Below are 24,317 nucleotides of genomic sequence, written 5' to 3'. Positions count from 1 at the left end.
CACCATAAAATTCCATTAAAAACCTATGATTGAAAAGCTAATTTAAAATAAAATATTAAAACAATATACAATATTATACAAAATGAGCTATAAATACAATATTTAATGATCTTTCCCATTGCTATTTTGGAAACTAGGAAGTTGCAATTCAATACTTTGTCCTGTATGTTTAAATGTTGGGTGTTTGTACGTTAGGTGAAATACTTGTGTATAATGTTTTGTCTTATTACCTAACATGCAAGGAAAGCTTTGTTGAATATTCACTCTTAATTCTTGACCAGTTAATCTGTAAATAAGAGAATATTTATTATTGAAATAAAACTTAAGAAATATAATATACATTTGATGCTCTTTATCGCTTACTTGGAATATCTGTTACATAAAACTCCTACTAATTCTCCAACACGATCCTCTGGATATAATTTAGTTCCAGGCGTCATACTATTAATATTTGTCATCGAATAGTCATAGTTTCCATTTACAGCTCCTAATGATGACATTGGTGATGTAGCCATTGGCAACAAGCATACAACGAGATCATTTCCAAGTGGAGAATGTATTACCACCAATTGATCAGGGCCATTAGTCACAGACACGCTTGCAATCTGTTGGAACAATAAGATTGTTAAAGATTATTATTTTTAAATATTATATTATAAATAATTAATTAGACATTTGAATGATAAAACTATTGAAATAAGAATAATTAAAATCAATTTTTGATTATTAGTTCCTAATTCTAAGACAGTATTCATCAAAATAAATTTATTGTACATTACATTTTGAATTGGCACTGGTTTTTTCATTGATTTGAACTTTACTGCGTCAATTTTGTAAAATGAATTATCTGTGACTAGTAAACACGATCAGCTTTTATTGAATCTGAAATGTAAAACATCAAATTGTTAGACACCCAAGTATGAGTCTAGTGCGAAATTATCAAATGCAGAAAATTTACCTATTGAATTTGCGGACGGTGCAAGAGAACATTACTGTTGAAAATCGGTCTGTGTTCTTTAAATTATGTACGGTTGCATTGTATAAATTATAAACTGGATTCTCATTAAGATTGGTCATGTAATCACCAAGCCATCTTCGATTTTGACCCCATTCTGCTCGTTTATTTTCAAAACTGAAGCTGCAGCCACTTTTATTCTTAATTGAGGCCATTCTTCCTTCGGTACGCAGCTTAGAATCTTATACGATCGCCACCTTGTAAGGAATATTACAAATTTGTTACAAAAGTTAAAATCGACATTAAAAAAAAACTCACGATAAAATATTAAGTTAATATTTTATGTTATTGTAATTACCTCTGGTAAATTTTTCTCAAAGGCTCTTCAATGCCCTTGAGAGGTGGTTTTGGCCAAACAATGCTTTTTCCATAATCACGCATTCTTTCGGCATGTTGGAACTTTTGATTCATTTCGCTTACATAACTACGCAGTTTGTACCTCCTAAATTTTAATAAAAAATTTTAAACTTCATGCGCACATAAGAACTAATGATAAGAAAATTTTATAATTTAATATTGCACCTGTAGAATTTGATAATTGCATGAGCCGCTTTCATACGTTTGTATTGCTTCTCTGCAAATGTATCCTCGAATTTGCTTCTGAATCAGAATTATTATTCCTGGCATCATTTCATTGCGAGCTTTTTCTAATGCTAATAGTGTTTTTGGTGACCTTTCGTATATTGAAAAAAAAAATTAATAACCAATTTCATAGGCAAAATTTTAACTAATAATATTTTTGTCTAAGTGATGAGGTACCTAATAAATATTTTGTATGTCCATATTTGACATCCTTTCCAAAACCTTTCTGTTCCAGCAGAACACGAGTGCCGTCTTTATCATTACCATTACGGAAATTAGGCCATGTGTATTCAGAGATCATCTTGTATCTAAAATATAATTTATTAATTTCATGAAATTTCAGTACATTATTTATTAATTTAAGCAAAACTGGTATTAACCGTTTTAGGAATCGATCGTATCTCTGCCTGTATGCAAATCCGGCGCGACGTACTCTTACGTTCTCAACGAGACCCAAATATGAAACCTTGAAAAACATTTTTTTAAGTATAACTATACTACTAATAATATTTTTTTATCATTTTAAATAAATACAATAACTACTGTATACCTGATGTTTGCATCGTTCGTCATCAAATATAGTCGGACTTTTTATGTCATTTGGTTTAATGCATCGAACGTAAAATGGTTCTTTTGAACTTAAAGTTTCGACCAAAGCTAACATTGAATTGCAGAAGAGTGTTCCGGCAGTCTTCGGCCTTTTGGTTGTCTAAATAATCAATACATTCACAAGATTATTAGTAGTTCTATATAAGCAAAATTTAAAATGATTTAAATTATTCTTACTTTGGTGATGTCCAATGCTCCTTCAGGCCACATATTTTTAATTATAGGATCTGAAGAATTATACAGCAATCTTTTGAAATCTTGAAACAGAGTATCCTTGTTCTTATCTAAGAATCCTTTTATGCTGTATATCACATCACCTGCATAATGGCTAAAAAATATGTAAATCAAATTAATAAAATATGTATAATTAAAGTTTTATAGAAATAACTTAAGACGATTGATTTTCATTAGTACAATTATGCAATACATACGTTATTCTAAAATGTTCTTTGTGTTTTAATTGTTTATCCATAGGTTTAAGTTGTCTACTCGAATAATGGGCATGTACGCTTAATTTTTTATCCATCGCTTCCAAGAGCATTTCGTCAGTAACTTTTCCTACATTCAAGCAAGCTTCGTCCAAAATTGCTATTACGCCAACATGAGGTTGTTCAACCAGGTCACAAATCACCTAAAATAGTGAAAATATATTGATTCGAAAATAATGCATATCATTATATGATACAGGTATAATAAAAAACGTCTGGTATCTAAATGTTTATTATAAAACCTTGGTCATCAAAAGCACTTGAAGTTAAAAAAAATCATCATAATACATCATCAACTTCTATCTAATTTGCATATGTTGTTACTGAATTACTTATCAAATTTCACATGATTACTTAGATCAAAATAGAGTTTAAACATTTGTAATATGGTCTGATAAAATTGAAATCTGAAAAAATGAATTATTTTCTAACTGTATATCTTATCTTATTTTGTTGCTTTAGTATATCAGTAAAGAATTGTTATAGATTTGTAGTCGTGATCTATTATTTTTAGACAAAATTATAGACATTATTACATTTATAATAGTGTGCCACATATAGTAAAAAGAATATCGAGCACTTTCAGAAACTCGAAACTAGTTTAAACTCCAACACAAACTAAAAAAACATTATACAAACCTTATTATTGAAGTAATCAATATTTTTCCATTCGATTCCTTCCCTTCTATACTCTTCTTGCTCTTGTTTAAGAACCAACTCTAAAATATTAAAAAAATATAAATGAATATTAAGGACAATCAGCAACTACTTGTTAGAGTATAATTGTTACTCACCTATAAACAGTTGCTGCAATTTTTCATTACAATAATTAATACAAAACTGTTCGAAACTGTTATTGTCAAAGATCTCAAATCCGTAAATATCAAGAACCCCAATAACACGATTGTATCGAGTTTCTACATTTTGGGAAACTTGAATAACATTATTTATTTTCTCAACAATCCAAGTGAATAATTTAACATATATAGCTTTAGCCAAGGCATCTCGTCCGTATTCGGCTTCTGATAAGTTGTGATTTTTGCGCATAACATCACCTCTGGCAGCGATTACGCGCTGAGTTAGGGCTTCGTTCAATTCACGGTCCGTCACTTTTAGTAAGGTTGAGACATAGTTCATTTGCTTTTTATCAGATATTACTATTTTGTCTTGGTCGGCAGCAAAGGATACGTTTCCCTAAAATAAACTCAAATTATAATTACAAATTCATGAAAAATACAATTTAACAATGTTGTCATGTATATTGTTGTTCCAAGTAATTGTAAGTATTTTGTACAAACCAGATGCAAAATTGCAGCAACAATTCTCCATGCAGTATCACATTCGTCAACCGAAAAACCTAGTGTTTTCATTCCATTACAAGTGGTTTTAAAATCACTTTTGTCATTTATTGAATCGACATTGGACGCGCTGCCCTGAGAAGTGTAGTGATATAAGGCAGGATCTCTTGATAGATTATACTTTTTCAAATCAGATTCGACTGATCCTTTTATTAACTGAAAAAAAGATCAAGTCACTTTAAAATATGAATCAACATTTACAAAGCTAGACTAGATATTAGATGGTAAACCAGTGATTTCCAACCTTTTTTGCACACCCCCGCTCCAATAAAATTATTGTTGCGCCCCCCTTAATTTTTTCAACTATTCAATTTCATAAGTACTCAACTGATATTATCAGACTACAAATTATCATGCAATATTATGTAAAACTAGTGGGGTGTATGGCATCGTGCCTTAAGGCAAATTGCTGGAACTTCCCGTACCGTAACAAAATGTTCGAGGAATACTGAATGTTTTCAAATAGATTATTATAAATATTGTAATTGTATTGTAATATAAACAATGTAATTATTTTCGATATACAAAAAAACTAAAAAAAAAAAAAAAATACATTTTTTTTTCCAAAATCAATTATTTTCTTAAGACAAGCAGAAAGTTCTTTGAATCATTTAAATCGGACGCTTAGTTCTCTCAAAAACTGCCATTTTTTACATATTTAACTCCGTATCTTCAAAATGGCTGGGTCTGCCTTTGCCAAAAACTAATAAACACTTCTCCCAATCATTACTAATTGAATGTTTTTAGATCATTCAAATCGGATACTCCGTTCTCTCAAAAAGTCGATTTCTATTTTCTGCACTCGTTGCTCCGTATCTCCGAAACGGCTAGACCTGCCTTCGCCAAAAACTAATCAGCTCTTTTTCCTATCAATAGGAATCGAATGTTTTTTGAACCATTCAAATCGGTTGATCCGTGCGCCCGATAACGTGACTGAAAATTTGTATCCATACATACATACACACACACACGCACACACACACACATCCATTTTTTCTGAGGTATGCCAAAATGTTCAGAAACCTTCAAAACGTCGAGAAATGTAAAAATTTTCAATTCCGATTTTCGGCCCATTACAATAACTTACCCTACGGGTAGTTCAAAATATGCATAAAAACGAATTATTTTTTTGTATTTTTGTATGATTTAAAAAAAATAGTTCATTTTTGAAAATAGTATTTTGGAAGCAGAGGTAGGCGCCCCAGCTTATAAGAGTCAGGCCCCCTTATAAGAGGGTGAGCGCCCTACAGGTTGGAAACGGAGGTGTTAATCCATACCTGATAAAAGCTGTGAAAGTTTCTTTCTCCTGCTTGTTGCTGAATAACTCGAGATTTTTCAAGCAAGTAGTTTGTGATGTGACCACCGACTGGATCGCCTTTAAAATCAAAACTGATATCCATATATTTTCCAAATCTGGATGAATTATCGTTGCGGTTAGTTTTGGCATTTCCGAATGTTTCCAAAATTGAATTTGACTGAATTAACACATTCTTTACCCTAAAAAGAATTAACTTTAGGTATTGATTTATCGGTAAATTCATGATGAAAACCATATAAAGTTTATATATTACATTATATATAGAATTTATATTAAAAACCTACCTTTCGATTTCCGCTTGTTGCCCCTGATTAGTTACTGCTGCAATGTACTTCATAATAATTTTGGAGGCTTCTGTTTTACCAGAACCTGATTCTCCGCTGATTACAATGCAGGTGTCCGTTTCCTTCTGCTTCAGAGTCTTGTAAGCGCTATCTGCTATCGCAAAAATGTGGGGAGGATTTTCGAACAACTCGCGCCCTAAAATTAATTTTATTTTTATTAGCTTTGTAGATATTCTTTAAGACAATGACACTTAAAATTGGTTAATAAATAAAAACACAAAGGTTGTATTGCCATACAATAATGTCTGTAGAACACAGCAATTCTATTAAAAATGCCAGGGTATTCTTATGAAGAATAAAGACAAGAAACATGAAATCAGAACAACATATTTCTAAGACAAAAATTCGTACGGTTTTTTAATTTGATGCATTGGAGGAAAGTTGAAAGCCATATCTGATATTAGCTATAAAATTGTAAATTCATAGAAAAACCAGTTCATTACAAAATTCTAACTGAACTATCAATTATGATATAGAATGTGTACTTACAGACAGAAAAAATATTCATTCACAACATAACAATTAAAATAGAGAAATGCCAATTAATACAAAAAATGAAATATAACTGAATTAAAATAAGTACTACAATAGAGATAAATTAATTAAATTAATTAATAAAAAATTAAATATGAACACTCTAGACAACACAGAAATGTTCACATTGGACATAATAGAAAGAAGAAATTAAGGGCAAATGTCATATGGAGCGCATGAAAAATATATAATAAACTGCCAATCAATATTAAGATGACCAGTGATGACAATAACTTCAAAAGGAAAATAAATAAATATTATAAAGAAATTGAAGACGAAAAAGATTAAAGAGATATTTAAAGATATTTTAAATATAGGGCTAATTAATGTATAATGAAATAAATGATATGTATATATAAAATATATAATTTGTTTCATAATCTCTTATACCGGGCACCCTTGCCTGACTGAGATATGAAAATAATATATCGATTAAAAAAAATCTTTGATATTATCGTGAATTCCAAGGCATTTAATAATGCATAAGTTTGTATGCGTACAAACTTAATACAAAATATTATACTCTTCAAAATTCAAATAAGTACTGAAATCTTATATAAGTTTGGTTAATATAAAGTTATTGATTGAAATGAGAAAGTAGAAGGAAAAATGTAGACTGATTGAATTCAAGATAATTGGTTTCAAACCAACTGAATTTCGCTTCAGGTTAAAATGTTAAAGTATTAGATATAGCTTTAGGCGCAACTGTGAAAGCATAAAATTCAATACCAAACGTTCAATCTTATTTACCATGAAATTCGTCAAAAATTTTACATTTTAGTATTATTTATCGTTGCTAAATTTAACCATGCCAAATGCAGAAGACAAATTCAGAAAGAACAATAATATTCAAGATGTTTATTTATCTTGTTTCTTTTGGCAATGAGCATTTAAATATACCTTTGTATTGTGTGACGTAGTTTGCTCCATATATGTTCATGGGCCGGTAAGGATTGACCGAAACACATACTTCGCCAATATAGGTGTAAACATTTGCGTGCTGGTATCTGAAATAAAAATAAATTAATTAATTATCTAAATATCTTAATAACTGATATAAAAATATACAAAAAAAATTATGAAAATTATAACAAGTAGAGGCATATTAAAATTAATATTTTGAAAGTTGCAAAGTAATAATCTTCTTATAGAGTCTGGGATAAAAAAAAAATATATATATAATCAAAAACCATATGAAATTAGACAAATATCCAAATCCAGCAATGCAATTAATAAAAAAAAAATGCTCCAACCAGAAGGCTCAAAAAATGGCCACAAGACCTACTAACTTTTTAATTAAAGCACTGTTTCTTTTACTCCTCACTGGAACACAGATTATTATATGGGAATCTCCTCACTGGAAGAGATCTCTAAATGACATTTTATTGGATCACTTAATGAATCATAAAAATTTGTATTTCTGATTGTCTATAATGAATAAAAAAATTATATAATTAAAAGCTTCTCGCTGGATGCATTATTGATTTTTTTTAGGTTCTTGAGATTCATACAATATTGATATATAAAGCTACTATTCATTTTTTTATTTATTGGCCTCCGATGAACATTTAGCCATACTATTCATTATTTATCTGTATTCAAAATATATTAGACAAAAATCATTCAGGATAAAATTTTACATCTTACGATGTAAATTGGATCTCGATGACAATTGAATTTTCATCATCGAGATGAAATAATTCTTCATCTTACAGCTCTATATAAAATAAATTACCCATATAAAACCTACTATGTCTATGATATGGAAAAGCCATATCTTGTTCAGAAGCTGCCATTAAAAGGGCCCAAAAATAATTCATTTCAACACGAGCCTATCATAGTCGATAAAATGAAGATTATCATAAATTTAGAAATAAAATAGAAGTTTTAATTCCTGGAATATTTCAAGAACATCTAAAAATCTAATGACTAGATTTAGGGCTTATAAATTACATGAAGATATAAATTATATAACATCAAAAATACAATGATTTTTATTACTATCTAGAAAGCGTAATCCTCCAAGTGCAAGTTAACGAAATGATAGCGACGATAATTTTCCAAAAACCGGTTCGATGAGATCACTTTTATTTCAGTTGCTATATTTCTTGTTCTCTGATGAAATTCAATAATCTTTATGAGTTATATCTTAATATTAATTTGTATGCACTGATAAAACATAATCCTGCGCTTATAGATAAACAGCATATATGCATATGAAACAAAAATGATTTCAAGGTAACACTCAGGTAAAACCAAACCAAAATCAAAGTGCATTCCAAAATACAGATAATAATTAAATTAATTATTTATTAATAATTATTAGTCTGATTCGGCACTATTTCCAAACGGTTTTAGAATATGGGCGGTGATTAACGTACTTGGTGCAGTACCGTTAAATATGCGTGCAAGGAATACGCCACAAGTCATCAATTGTCTCCCAAACAATTGTTTGTATTCAAACCGAATCATTTATCAAAGCATTGAAATATTTGACCAAATAAAACACAAAGGCAAGTTGTTTAAAAAGCAAATTCCATCAACCTATAGTATCCACGCTTATATTCAGAGTCACTTGTTTCAAGTTTAAATGCATTTTAATTATACATAAATTAATAAAATAGGAATTTCATTTATAATGTAAATATAAAATTCGTAAGTACGCAAGCACAAATAAATCTACAAAGTTAATTTTAATTATTACACGTTAATTTTTTTAATGCTCATTAGTATTTCAAACAATCTGAAAACTTATAGTTTGCAAAACTAATATGTTAGTAAAGTAAAGCTCAACCCAGTGCTTATAAATTTATAATAATATATTATGGGTATTATATGTTTTTCGTCATTTTGTTAACCTATACCTATATAATCATAATGATCCATTACATTAAGCTAACAATATTTTTTTTTAATTCCTCTATATGTATAATTAGTCTTAAATAGATACTATTAGTCTTATATAGATACGATTAGTCGTATATAGATACAAGCTCTGATACTAATTTTCTGCATTACTCATAAATACACATTTTTTAATCTTCAAAAATAATGTAATAATCTGCAAGCTTTATTTTATAAATAAATAAAATTGAATAACAAATTTAGGAACGACACAAGGTTAAAATGTACCAAGTTCATAATAGAGCCTAATAACTAATATAGAGTATTAATAAATGAATTAATTAATTTTTATAATTATTATAATTAATCGCATAACGAATTATTTATATTAATATTATCACAAACCATAGTTTTACGTATAAATCTTTGTATACTGCTATTTATCGCAAATAATGAATATTATATATTTCTCATGTAATGCTTATATAGTAGAAAATTAGAATATTAAAAAGAAAAATATGGAAGAAAGCAACAAAATACTATACTCGACTAAACCCTTATTTGAAAGAAAATTACTACTTTTCTTAGCTTTTTCTTGAGTATTAATTAATGAGTTTATGATTCTTTAAGTGTGATTTTGCAGATCAAATTAGGAGCGTTTTAGTTTAAGTGTTTTTAAAATATAAAAGGGCATCTATTAATCACGTAACCGATTTTTTTAGAGATTTTTGGACCCCCTCCCCCTTGGTGATACGTCGTGATATTTAAAATTACCCCTCCCCCTTAACAAACATCATGTGTAATTTTAGTCACGTGAAATTTTTCGAAAGAATTTTTCGAATTTACAAAAATCGTTTTTTTAAAAGATGTTTCAATTTTTTAGAAATTCAGGTAAAAAATAAATACGTGTGATATCTTTCTAGACCCCTCACTCCCCACACGTGATGTTTGGTAATTTTTTATCAAATCCACCCTCCCCCTGAAAGCCTCACGTGACGCCCACTAATAGTGCTAACTCTATTTTTACAGGCTATTGCAAACCCAGTAGTTAGTTTTTACTGAATTTTATTTAAAAATAAATTATTTTGAAATAATTATTTAAAATTATTGATAAATCTCAATATGTGGTCAGCATCAGAATTTGAGGAAATAGTGATATTCATGGCTTGAAACTACTTTAGATAGTAATACTAATATGCGTAGTGGCTTTTTATCACATATTTTTTATTTATGTAATGAAACAATCTGCGGTGTCAAAGCCAAAAATAATCATATTAGTCCGGAATTTCACATCCGTGTCAGTGAAGACAAATTTTAATTTTGACTTTGATGCTAAAAATAAATTTTGATACTATGAATTTATTAATGCACGCATTCGATTAATAATAGTACTAGTATTTGCATCGAATATATAATTACTGCAATTAAATGAGGAATGATTCAAATTACCACAATTTTTTTCAAGTCAATACAATTTAGCGCCAGGAAAAGAAAAAAAAAATTACTTAGAGCATATTTCGAGAATCAAATTCTATTTATATTTAATAACTTACTTTCATTTGAAGACCCGGTTATTAGCATAACGTTTCCAAATTACAAGTTAATAATAAATTCCGCAACACTATTCGATATTTACTGTTACACCTCTGTCTAAAATATTCCTTCAAAAATATTTACTAAAGACTTTCATTTACAATAACGGTTAATAAATTCAGTCAAACTATTATGAATCAAAAACCAGAATTTGTTAAAAATAATTGATATGTGATGTTGCAAGAATTAACATGACCATAAAGCAGCAAGAATTAATAGATCGGAACTTCTTTAACAATATGCAGCGACTTTATTCATTATTTGAAGAAATTATTGCAAGAGAGGTCACACGTGGTTAATACCACTATTTGTTATGAAGTCTTAGACATGAATGTATAGACAATGACATACTTGTGTAAATAAACATTTATGTTTATAGTTAGCTATGTTGTTCCATAGTGGATAAGCATTATGATCAAAAGTATCATTAAATATTTTTTTTATTAGTATCATTTTTGATCAGCAGTCAGAACGTGAGAGTCCTATAAGCTGTTGTGCTAAATTGACTTAATAGTAGTCGGTTCTACATATGGAAATGCAAACAGTTGTCTAATATTTGTGTGATGAATTATTATTACAATTTCAGTTATTATGTTTGGACGTTCTTTCGTTTTATTATATTGGCCATGAAGGTGACAATCTTCATGGCATTGAGCTTTTACACGGAAGAGGGGGGTAACGAAGTGTTTTGATAAAACTAATTGTTCACTTATAAAAGTAAAGCCCGCAAAACAACATTTATTATTAAATTAACAACAAACAACATTATTAACAAATCAGTTACTGTAATAAGAACTGCAACAAATACATAATATATCAACAAATCAGTTGATAATGCAGTCCACAGCTACAAGAAGAATTTAATATAAATTCTATAACAGCGTGGCAAAATACATATCATTTGAACAAGCTGTTTATAACTACATATTGTTTTTTAACCTATTTTTATGCCTGTCACAACCGTCCTGGGGGTGTGTGTTATGACTATTATTTAGTTAGTTATATCTTGTATTATTTGATTTTATGACTAATTCATCATATTTAAGGATAGAATTTCAGAATTTTCACATAGACAAATGTTCAGATTACCATTTAATTTACTTTTGTCCCGGCTAAATGATAAACTGATAAAACTAATGCAGATAAAAAAAAGTGGCACAACCGTACCCAATCTCTCCTAATACTGAAGTTTATGAAATTGGCCAACTTGAGATAATAATGCTTTTTAGTGTAATAATAAAAGAATAATAACCAGATTATTAGAAATAGTTGATTTTGCTATAAATCATATTGATATGATTTACACCTAATGCACAATATGGATAAATCATAATTGAACGATTTTAATATAGAGCGATCACTGAGTATTTGAGATCTGTCTTTACATAGATACTCTATAATTAAAGTAACTCATATTTATTTTCTACTTAAATAACAATTTAATTTTAATTAATGCAATATTGATCTTGGAAAAATGTATATAGTTTCATATAACTACAACAATTAAAAATAAAGCTTTAGCTTCAAATATAAAATATTGTTCTCACATTTTATTCTTATCAACATAAATACTTGCGTGTGTAATGACACGCAAGATTTATAACAAAATCCAAATATTGTGAATTGTTTCATGTATATTTTTTCCTGTTTATAAATATTGGATTCTTATAAATCGTACACGCAATTTATCAAACATCTAACGATCTTCTGTATTTACAAATATAAACTCAATGAAATCATATTAGCAATGCAAGATAACCTATTTAGATTGGTGAACTATCTCAATGAACAAATTCTATTGTTTTATTATTCGCAAGGCCATTAATTATCGACGGAATTAGTACAGAAAATAAAAAAAACAAGTATGATATAAAGATGAAAGAATAATTTTCAAACTATAAAAGCTGAAAGTTTGTATATCAATAATTAATATGTATGTCATTAACCAAACATAACTAAAAACGTTTCTTGTTTATAGATAGTTGTTCAAATAAAACAATTAGATATCTTTAATAAACAATCAATTTAAACAACGTTTATCAGAATTTTCTTGTAATAATATCATTTGTTATTTATAAATAACATTAACATCTATAAACATATTCCTCATAATTATTAATCAAATTATTGATTGTATGCTGTTTGATTTTAATCCATAACAATACAACGGCTTATTGAACAAAAAATGAAATTATTTTTCACAGGCAAAAATTACAGTATAACATAAAAAATAACATTTATATTGGTTGATGAAGATATTTACATTGAGTGTCCAGCGTTAGGTGCCGTCCGGCGTTACAGGACTTCCCCCTATATAATAATATAAAATTTACATTTTCGTATATATTAGTTTTCTTATTTAATATCCAGCAATCAGAACTTAAAAGAGCTATGACCTGTAATGATGATACTTCTTAACTTGAAAGACAACCGTTGCTTACCTATCTATATTTGAAATATTTTAATTATTAGAAGTTGTATCTAATTTTATGCATCAATTACAGGGATGAGCTTCTTCACTTTAAAACATATGATTTTCCATAAAAAATATGTTTTTTATTGATTCTCACTAATATGTGTAAATATTCATGGGTATATGTAAATCATTATTATCATTATATGTCGCAATATAGGTGAAATCAGGGAAAACATTATGTGGATGCTTATTAACACATTCAGATTTCAGAGTATATATATATATATATATACATATATATATATATATATAATAAAACTAGATCAATTACATTTCTATTCTGTTTTATTATCTGATAAATGCACTTATCAACATTCAATTTATCGACTAGACAAAATAATTATCACCGACAAGTTTTTAATTAGTCAGACTAGTTAAAAATAAAAAAATCAACTATAATAATTAATACAAAACACTTCATTAGTAGCTTATGACGCGCTAAAATTATTTCAATATTTTGTTAATGGAATGCGAATAATTTGGTCAAAAATAATCGATAAATTAAAATGTAATTAATCAGTCGTTTAAATCAATAATTTATATTGCAATATTTGAAAGAAAAAAAAAACTATAATCGAAACATTCTTTGAACGTTAATATGCAGTTGGAATTTTAAACATATTTTTTATTAAAATTATATGAGAATGTTAAAAAATATCGTCGTAAGTTTCAAAAGCACATAAAAAAGGTTATTTTGTACCTGATTGTCTAAAACTTTGCATACCAAATTTTATAGAGGTACGATAGTTTTACCATACTTTTATCAATATTTTATAGTTTCACTGTTATATTTGATTACCTTTTCCTTAAAAATCCAATAATAAACATATAATTTTTGCATTTAGAATTATATATGTATGATATCTCAATTAGCTCAAAAAATTGATTAATTATTATGCTGAACTTTATATTGAAGTTATTTCAAACATTGCAAATATTGCAAAATTGGTACAAATTAATAAATTGATTAATAACTTTCTAATTTTTTTCTGTGGTACAGATTGTCTAGAAGGTACAGATTGGTACTGATTGTCAGAAGTTAATATCAAAAGCTAAAACTTTCAGAGAATTTTCTGTTATCATTTTGGAAGCATTTGAGTCCCTGGGAAAAAAAATTCAAAAATATCCATATTGAGGACCACCCTAATATATATATATATATATATATATATATATATATATATTAGATGTGTCCATAAAATAGAAAAAATAAACTATACAATATTAAATAAATTATGCTATTAATTAGAAGTAATTATAAAATATTAATTAGATAGTTTCAAATAAAATACCAAAATTTAAAGTTATTATCAGAATGAAATATTATCGATATGTATGTTACTAAAAATTTCTAATAAATAGTTTGATTTTCAATCTATTTTATTCTATTGAGAAAAAAACTATATGAGATAGTCGTGTTTTCTGTAAATAAGGAATTCTCTGCGCAATTGTTATTATAAAATTTAGTAGAGAAAATGTAGTAGAATTGCCTTAAATGTTGCAAAGAAAAGAAATAAAGTGGGAAAACGACGTGATATAGAATTCTTCCCTTTCATTTACTAAAAATTTTTTATATTTCAAAAATCTTGCATGCACTAAATAATCCTCAATATATTTAACATAAAAAATAGATTCGGATCTGCTAAAAGTCATATATTATTATGTATTTCAGTCACTATCAATGCGTAAGCCTCATTCGAAAAATGCACGCACGCATGATAAACTGTTAACTTCACATTGGCCTAATAAAAGCTCATCACAGTTTACGTTAATAAATGTTGAAAATGAAACACACGCCATACAATTTAGTGGTTTAGTTTGTTTTCGTGAAGAACTCAGATGTTATATGGAAACACTATATTGTTTTATATACAAAATGCTATCTCCTCATAATAAGAAATGCGAGAGTTGTAATCAAAACCATACGCACATAATAGCGATGGTTAAGAATAACAAAACGTAAACCCCGTTTCAAATCCACGTGTGAAACCTATAAAAATACACGCATGCTTGGGCCTGCATCGTACACTGAGGTTTTTTGGTAAATTACTAAAATAAAAGCAATGCATGTTTTTGGAATTGGAACGTAAGAATAGTCAGCATCTTGTACTACCTTCTCAAATCTCCTTTACCTTTAATACACGTTATTTATATAATTCGGCTAAAATTTATTTATATGAAATCTTCAATTAACAAACCCCACATTATTTTTTTTTTAATTATTATCAGAACATTAGTTATATTTTTATGTGCTATTTTGATCGACATTAATAAAATATAATTCTACATAGTAGTTACACCAGTGGTTATGCACTATTTGATGCAATTTTACTAGATCATGTTAATTGGGCATAATTTTTTCATTCTTCTCAATTCGGGTGTATGGAACAGCGGAGCAACGACTGAATTAAGGTGATTTACTAATTTTTGATGATGATTAGTCAATCTTGTTTATTATCATGTAGAGTTTTGTTGCTCACGAACCAGAGTGCACCTGTCACCATGCTAAGTGGTTTTGATTGGGTCCGTTGTACCAATGCCATATTAGATTTGCTAGAGCAGCCCCTAAGCTCTATTCCGTATGACCAGATAGGAATTATTATTGTTTCATAAATCAAGATTTTGTTTTCGAGTGCTAACTTTGAATTATGTCCGATAAGCCAATAAAGTTTCCTCACTTTGGATTTGATAGTTTTGATTTTTGTTGTGATGTGAAGTTTCCATTTGAGTCTGTTGTCTACATGCATACATATAGGTATTTAACATGATCAGCACCCATTACCCCAAATAATGCGTTAGTTTTTTTATAGATGCGAATGAACGAATGTCCGAATATAGAGAAGCTTATTCAAATTACTTGAATCAACTTTTTACATCAACACAATATTTAGAATATGACCATCAACTTTTACATTTTGAATATATAATCCAACAAAAACCACTTAAACTCAATAGCAATATTACTAAAACTTGGACAACTTGGGATAGCTCATTTTAATTAATAAGATTCTTGGGTGCATATGTATATTAATTTCATAGTAGTAATTTATGATGTTCGTTCTCATTTAGATAAAAAATATGTTTCCAATTGAAAATAACCCATATCGAGCCCTGTGATGAGAAATGGCAATGGAAAACCTCTCACACTATTCTTCCCTGAATCGAGTTGGAGTTTAACACAGCTCGCGGACCTGCCCTAAGGCAGTACCACCCCTATTATTCTTAATAAGCATTTAACATAAGACTTGCAAAATGACTGTTGTGCTTTCAAATCTAAATAATTAATTTGGCTTATTATGCATGCAATTCAATAAAATGAAACATCCAATTTTAACAGGTAAAAATATTCCAGCAAAACATCTAATAAAAATGATACGCACAAATATATATATATATATATATATATATATATATATATATATATATATATACATATTTCCATATATATGTATATATTCTCTGATTACTTTTTAGTAAAGCAAACACAGACTTCATTTTGGGTGTGTTGAAAGCCTATCCTATATCTAAATACACATTAATTTGGTAACATTAAATAATTTTTATAACGAGTTAACGTAGCCTAAGTAAACTTAGAAATTTATCTAACAATTATGTTATTTATTTTCCAATTAAGTGTCTTGTGTACGTTACTAATTTTGATACATATATTTAATATCAAAACTCATACCCGTAACATGAAGTGTGATATAAGCCCTTATTAACAAGGATATATAATTTAAAATTTCTTTTTGTTAACAGAGATGATTCAAAAGGTAGGAAAGGTGTTAAAAAGAGATTAATTCAAGAGAATAAATACAGAAACCTTCTGCTTTAGCTGATATTAATGAAGAGTGGACACATGTGTAAATTAAATTCCATCTCTACCTGGAGCTATTTATATGTATACCATTTATATTTATTATATTAACTATAAATCACAGAATGTTACAAGATAATTACTAACAAAACTCACAAAAATTTTAGTTGATATGATTTTTTTTTCTTACTTATATGTCCTCTACGAGCTTAAAACTCATGTGATTAAGAAGAAATTTAGGGCTTTCAACATATATATCAAATCTGAGTAAAATTTAAAATATTTATGTAAATATTGTCAATTCTGAATAAAACTAGTGGTGTATGGCATAGTGTCTTTAAGCAAATTGCTGGAACTTCTCGTATTGTAACGAAATATTCGAGAATATTAAATGTTTTCATTTAATATTTCTATTGCACTCTTTGCTCCATATTTCTGTAAGCGCTAGATCTGCCTTTGCCAAAAACTAATCAGCACATCTCCCTATCAATAGGGATCAAATGTTTGAAATGGTTCCAAAAACGTGGACGAAAAAATGTGGACATATAAAACACACATCCATTTTTTGTATTGGTATGCAAAAATGTTCAGAAACCTCTGAAACACGAATATATGCAAAAAAAATTCATTTTCGATTTTCGGCCCATTGCTGTAGCTTACCCTACGAAAAGTTAAATATATCAAGCTGATGCTATATATAGACCATAATAAAGAAAAACGTCTGGTATAATATAAGTAATTTACATTCAATTACAATATATTATTATTAGCAGTAATTAAATGCAACCTAATATGCACTTTCGCCTCGGCAATGGTCCCAATGTCATTGATTTGACTGGAATCCGCGGATTCAATGCAACTTGCAATTATATTATATATCTCGTATATATTACCCATCGCTGATTCATCTGAATATTTATAGTATCACATAATACACCGATAGAATGATTCATTGGGCCGTCAAATTAATAGCTTCAAGGAAACTAACTTTTATTCATAGAGTTTGTTATACAGTTGCTTTTATTGATTATTTGTATAAGACCATTCATAAGAAAGCAAGTGATTTTTTATGTCGAAGTCATAATAAAGTGATTTTGATTTGTATGCACCGTGCACATGGGAAAGGCGCTAATAGCCACATCAGGGATATAGAGAAATCAATGGCCAAAAATATTTCATAAGGATATTAAGGGGGTATTCTAGTGTAGAAATTAAAAAAAAAATCGATTATTTTTATTTCATATTTTCAAAGTTTCTATCTAAGAATATAGGTACGAGAAGGTTTTTGAAAATTTGAATTATTTTCGGAGATATAGGCATTTTCCTGACTCGGTCTCCATACTGGTTTGGCTTCACGCAAAACTTTAAATGCGTTTTTCTCAGAGCAGACTTTTTCAGTACTGTTGACATGATTTCTCGAGTTTTAATCGACCGATTCACTTGAAATGTTCCGGGAGCCTTGTTAATAGATTTATCCATAGCCCGAACTAGGATAATCCCCAAATTCCAATTTTTACTATTTTTAAAAAATTCGCGAAACTCAAAAAAAACAGTAAAAGAAACACTTTTTTTTTAAACAGTCGCCAATTTGTAAAAAATTTTTTTTACTCATCGCTAGTTCGGGCGATTGCGACATCATTAGTGGATTAATAATAGGGCTGAAATCATGTCAAGACTGAGGTGCCAATTTTTTGAGACCACCCACTTCATCAGCTGCCAGTTTTTACAATTTCCAACTTTTTTAATGATATTAATAAACAAGTGGTAAAAAATGGATAGTAAAAACATTCATTGCTTTCTTTTACGACACTTTAAAAATGACCTAAAATTTATCGCTCTACACTAGAATACCCCCTTAAAATTATTATAATATAATATACATTTTTTGTCTTGTTATAACTAATATTATCAAACAGTCAAAATATATACCATATATAATTTAATAATTAGCCTCCCAACAAACATTGTTTATACTATTCCAGAAACTTTTCGAATATTATTCAGAAGTTTTTACCTTATCGTTCTATACTAATGAACAAGAAATTCTTGAAATTACTAGATTAAAAATCTTACATTAAATCTTAAATACATGAATGGGTATGTGAATATACGTATGGTTGTAAGAGTAACTAATTAGTTGTAAGAGTAAGGTACCAGTAAATAACTACAAGATTAAATTTTTTAATCACTTTGTACTAATATTAGGATATCCATATTATTATTTTATACTATTATGGGCTCCGTACTGCATATACTATGTTCAAAAGTTTGCTCACAAAATTATTATTAACTGACCATGTATGATTTTCTTTGCAATAATTAAAGTTTTCATTTTTATGCAATATTTATGATTTACCTAATACCTGTTAATAAAATTAGAAATCTATCGGTTTGCACAAAGGCACATATCATGCTCCACTAACTTTTGTTATTTTCTCCGACCATACTGGGTTCATGTATCTTAAGTTCAATCGAAGATCAATCCTAAAACCAGTCCATAATCATCTTACCACCAAAGACAATTTCATGAACCGAATCCAGGTGAACATAAAACAGTAAGCAATTTATCAGTGACAAGAAAATATCTTATTTAATTCTGCTTTTCTATAGGAAATGGACATCGCGTCGCTTTCAATAAGATTACAAATTTAAATGATTATCTTGCAATCATCAGTCACTCTGAACGTGCACCTGATAATAGTAATAAATATAGAGCTAGCAGGTAATTTAGTTTGTATTAAAATAAATCTTCAGGTTAATCATTTTTGGAAAAATTATGCAGCAAAGTGACCAACTCCATCAAATGCATTCGTTATAATTGTTGTGCCTTATAAAGGCAATAAAGCAATAAATCGAATATTTTAGGAAAAAGATCGCTAGAATCATCAATAATTTTCATACCATTTAAATTAAAAATTAACTATACATTTTTCATTCTATTACTCAAAAGGCTTGTACCCAAAACTTGCTAAAGTTAATAAATTTTACTTAAATTCATTTATACTTGATTTTAGATTGATATCCATACTACAGATCGGCAGTAAATCATTTGTGCATGTATAGCACATAAAAAGTTTGACTTTTTAATGCAATATAGTAGGTATCTTAAAAAATTATAGTATATGACTAAATGTAGTATCAGAATAATTTTGTGCAAAACACTTATCTTGTCGTAAAGATAAGGTTTTTGATTAGTAATAATATTTCATTAAATTCTGAGCCTAATAATTTAAGTCAAAATCATTTCAACAATTTAAGTCCTTCAATTTTTATGCTATAAAATGCCTTATTATGTCAATTGAAAAAAATAGTTTTGTAAACTGCAAAATTATCTAATAAAGTCTATATTACCATTAAAATTACATTCTGGAATATATCTAGCTCCGTCTCTAAATAAAGAAATTCACTTACATCCTAACTCTCACTTGTAACAATTATTAACTTGTCTAACAATAAGATTTTCTATAGTCATCAGTGCTAATGAACTAATAAAGGAAGAAATTGCATTCTTTAAAAATAGTTTTAGATTTATTTCCTGTACATACCTTTGTGCTAAGTTATTAAATTCAACCTGCTACACAATTGTGTATATAATATAAATGAAACAGTATTGAAGCATAAATATAAACATAAATTAATTGGATATGGATTGTACGTGATAAATCTCATATTTTCTTTTTGAAATACAGATCTTAAAACACAGCTGAATTAATTATTCTAGTAAAGATTCGTATATGTAATATGAATATAAGTTTTCTCAACTTATATGTAATATGAATATAAGTTTTCTCAACTTTTCAAATTGGAATTGACATTTTCTTTTGAACGAAAAACATGCCAATTCTTAGAAACCTTAGATGAAAATACTATTAAGGGGGCGCGTTCATAAATCACGTGATCGATTTTTTAAGGATTTTTGGTGATACGTGGTGATATTCAAAATTACCCCCTCCACCCAAACATCACGAATATTTTTAGTTCCAAGAAAAATTGTATTTTTTTTATTTTTTTGGAAATGTTTGGATTAAAAAAAAAAAAAACAGGTAAAAAATAAATGCACTTGATATCTTACTACCCTTCCTCCTCCACGTGATATTTTGTGATTTTTGTCAAAGCTGAAAATGATAACAGATGATCCAGCTTCAGCTTTATTGGATCTTTTTCTGGACAAATTCTAATTGTGGAGAAAAACTACCAGTTGGAATTAATTCATGGAAAAATCATCTTTATATTTATATTTATATTCTTAATCTCCCTTTCAGCACTAGCGGTTTACATTTCATAACATTACTACACGAGTGAACTTTATGCACTTCTGACTGCATAAGTAAAAGCGTTTCTTATTCTTACATAAGACTTGTACGCATGATATGATCTAACATATAGGATATTTACAAGTAAAATAACACATTGACATATAAATATCAATATATAGATATTTGTGCAAATATTTGACCAAAACTACTAAATAAATAAAATAAAATCAGGTTCGAGTTGTGAACTCTCCAAAAATTTATAGCTATAACATTCATAATACTAAATTTTCCATTATAGAATGCAAGCGCAACATAGTTTCCATCATTGATATAATATAAACAATTTATCAATTATCAATTGCATGAGAAATCATGAGTAATAATGATAATTCATAGATGTTTTCCAACAATTCCACGAAAACACTCGTTTCTATTAAATATCAAGAAGAGACGAGGGACGAAGAGTTATGATTCATACACCAGATATGAAAAACAAATGAAAAATATTGACGCTGTTGTTTTACTGAAACGATAAAAGGTGTGGATAATCGATTCATGAACTCATATGTGATTTTCCATAGATAACTCTGTAGAAAAAATTGCATTTCTAAGTCATATAGAACTATCATTTAGATATAATAAATATTTTTTGAATATTATTTATTTATACATATAAAAGTATTGGTTAAGCTCATGAACATGAGCATGGCATCATTCAGTAGTGATGTTCATTTTCACTTGGAGATATGGATCAAAAATAGGTTTCCAATTGAAAATAGCATATTTCGGGTCCTGCAGTGTAAAAGGGCAATGAAAAATCTCTCACACTATTCTTTCCTAAATGGAGTTGGAGTTTAACCTAGCTCACCCAGCCAAAAATTAAAACTAAATAAATAATATGTAAGAAATTTCATAGAAAAACAATTCCATTTCCAATTGTTTTTATATGAAATTTATTACATATTATTTCTTTAGTTTTGATTTTTATAGTTAAATTGATTGCCACTGAAAGATGCTAACCGAAACTTATGGATTTTAAATAAATAAATTTCTAAAAACTCTCATACTATTTTTATTGATGTAACGCCCGACTTTTTAACTCAAATTAAATATATATATATATATATATATATATATATATATATATATAATCTAAATTTCAACAAGTATTAACACAAAAATGACACAAAAATGGTTCTTCCAGCATAGAGTTACCAACATAAAGTTTCCAACTTTCCAACAATAATGCAACATTACAATTTTAGTCTTTGCCATAGCAAACCATATGATAACCATATGGGCCTATTGGTAATTCAGAAGTGTCTATTGCAAAGTCAACATGCTAGAAATTGACACTTACAAATAAAATAAATCAATACACCCTACATTTATTAAATCGCACACAAAACTCCCTATGAGTACAATAAATATTATGAACAAATATCATTTATTCACAAAATATGTGTCAAATATATTAGTTTATCTAGCGTTAGCAAGTAGAATCTGTAGTAGAAAAATACAAAATAGAGCAAATTTTTTTTTAAAAAAAATACCAGTTGTTATTAAATTATTCGCTCACTTTATATATGTGAAATAATATAATTTACGGCAAAATCAAAATGTCTTTGCCATTAATTTGTCCCAAATCAAGCCTGCATTGAACATCTCTTTTCAACAAAGATGTAAGTAGAAGAAATTTATCCACTCAAGACAACATAAATTAATAATAATTATCTCTATTTTAAAAGCTCACTTTTCCTCCACCATGTGAGCAAAAATTCTCTCAAGTATCAAATCCATCGAACCAAGCTGTCTGGCATTGAGCTGATCTATTTGCATTTTATATTACCAAGTAAACTCGAAAATATCGAAAGTAAATGTCGCAAGTTCGAGAAAAAAATACACAAAACTTTCTCAGAATATTATGTTTGTCCCTGCCAAAGAAATGTTTGGCGCTCTTTCGTTTATACTACAAGGGAATTGATAAAAACATTCAAGTGTAAATAAAGAACAAGAATAAAGCTGTGAGAACCAGATGGTCTAATTCGTATTCAAGGAGTTGAATAAACTAATTAAACCCTAAAAACAATACAAACTCGGAACAGACACATTTCTATTTAAAGAAAATGCGTTTCGATTTCACAGACTATTAAATAAATTGATTCGGAATTGAAGCTTGAATGAAAGCTGTGAATTACGATTCTCATATGAACTGAACAACTTTTAGCAGAAAGCTTTGAAAAACTTATTCGGGAAACTTTAACATAACAGACAAATTGTTTTTATTCAGTATCTCACATGCATTTCGAAATAAATATAAAAAGTTTGTGTTCATTATATAAATTATCATCAGTAATGTAATGATGGTAAATTGTTAAACCCCTAAAGGCAGAAATCTACTGCAACACTCGAAGGTAAAAAGAGCAACTTGCGCATGACCTTTATGTCGCCCGACCGGCCAATGGCCCATAAAGTTTAATAGACAGGGCTCATGTAACAAAATGCACACATTAAAAAAACATCATGCTAAAATTCACAGTTATAAATAATCTTCATATAAAGTCACTCATTGGTAGACAAAACTCGTGCAGAAGTATTTTATAATAAAGATAACTCGAATAGATTCCGTAGTTTAAAATTATCTATATTAGTACTACGATAAGTACCAAAGAAGTAGGGGTATTACAAATAATTTAAAAAAATATAAGGCAAATATAAATTCATTTTATTAATGTTATGACAAGGCGTGTGAAAAATATAAAAGAGCAAAAATAATTTAACTTTGAATAAATTTAATTTCAACAATAAATTCCAAATAAACTTGATTTGCGCAAACTATCTCAATAGCTATCGAAAAGTTTAACGATCACATCAATATAAATTAATTCATCTATTAAATATTTGAAGAACACTTCGTATTAAATAAAAATTCGACTGAAACGCAATATAAAATGTTAAAATACTAAATACCGTCGTAAAATTCAACTAATTTTAGAAAATTTTCGATTAAACAAATGACTATATAGTAATAATAATAATGTATTAATAAATATATTATTAATACAAAAAAAGCTAATAAAAAT

The 24,317-nt window shown here is 28.2% G+C and overlaps 1 protein-coding gene across 1 annotated transcript in view; it reads right to left on the bottom strand.

The window, feature by feature from the left end:
* The window catches only part of LOC113385757 (myosin-IA-like), a 47,461-nt gene that overhangs the window by 3,410 nt on the left and 19,734 nt on the right, over positions 1-24,317 (bottom strand). Inside the window, 19 exon segments of the mRNA XM_026623598.1 lie at positions 191-286; positions 364-605; positions 780-882; positions 959-1,124; positions 1,127-1,212; positions 1,314-1,457; positions 1,538-1,584; positions 1,586-1,700; positions 1,786-1,905; positions 1,978-2,063; positions 2,148-2,306; positions 2,384-2,534; positions 2,638-2,837; positions 3,334-3,413; positions 3,489-3,888; positions 3,993-4,208; positions 5,330-5,549; positions 5,655-5,850; positions 7,149-7,255. Coding sequence (XP_026479383.1) covers positions 191-286; positions 364-605; positions 780-882; positions 959-1,124; positions 1,127-1,212; positions 1,314-1,457; positions 1,538-1,584; positions 1,586-1,700; positions 1,786-1,905; positions 1,978-2,063; positions 2,148-2,306; positions 2,384-2,534; positions 2,638-2,837; positions 3,334-3,413; positions 3,489-3,888; positions 3,993-4,208; positions 5,330-5,549; positions 5,655-5,850; positions 7,149-7,255 — 2,934 coding nt within the window.

This window comes from Ctenocephalides felis, unplaced genomic scaffold (assembly GCF_003426905.1).
Source record: "Ctenocephalides felis isolate EL2017-DRISC unplaced genomic scaffold, ASM342690v1 CF-g0.4_SCAFFOLD_00845, whole genome shotgun sequence".
NCBI classification, from domain to species: Eukaryota; Metazoa; Arthropoda; class Insecta; order Siphonaptera; family Pulicidae; genus Ctenocephalides; species Ctenocephalides felis.
The sequence above is the reverse complement of the archived record's forward strand: the minus strand, read 5'-3'. Positions and strand labels throughout refer to the sequence as shown.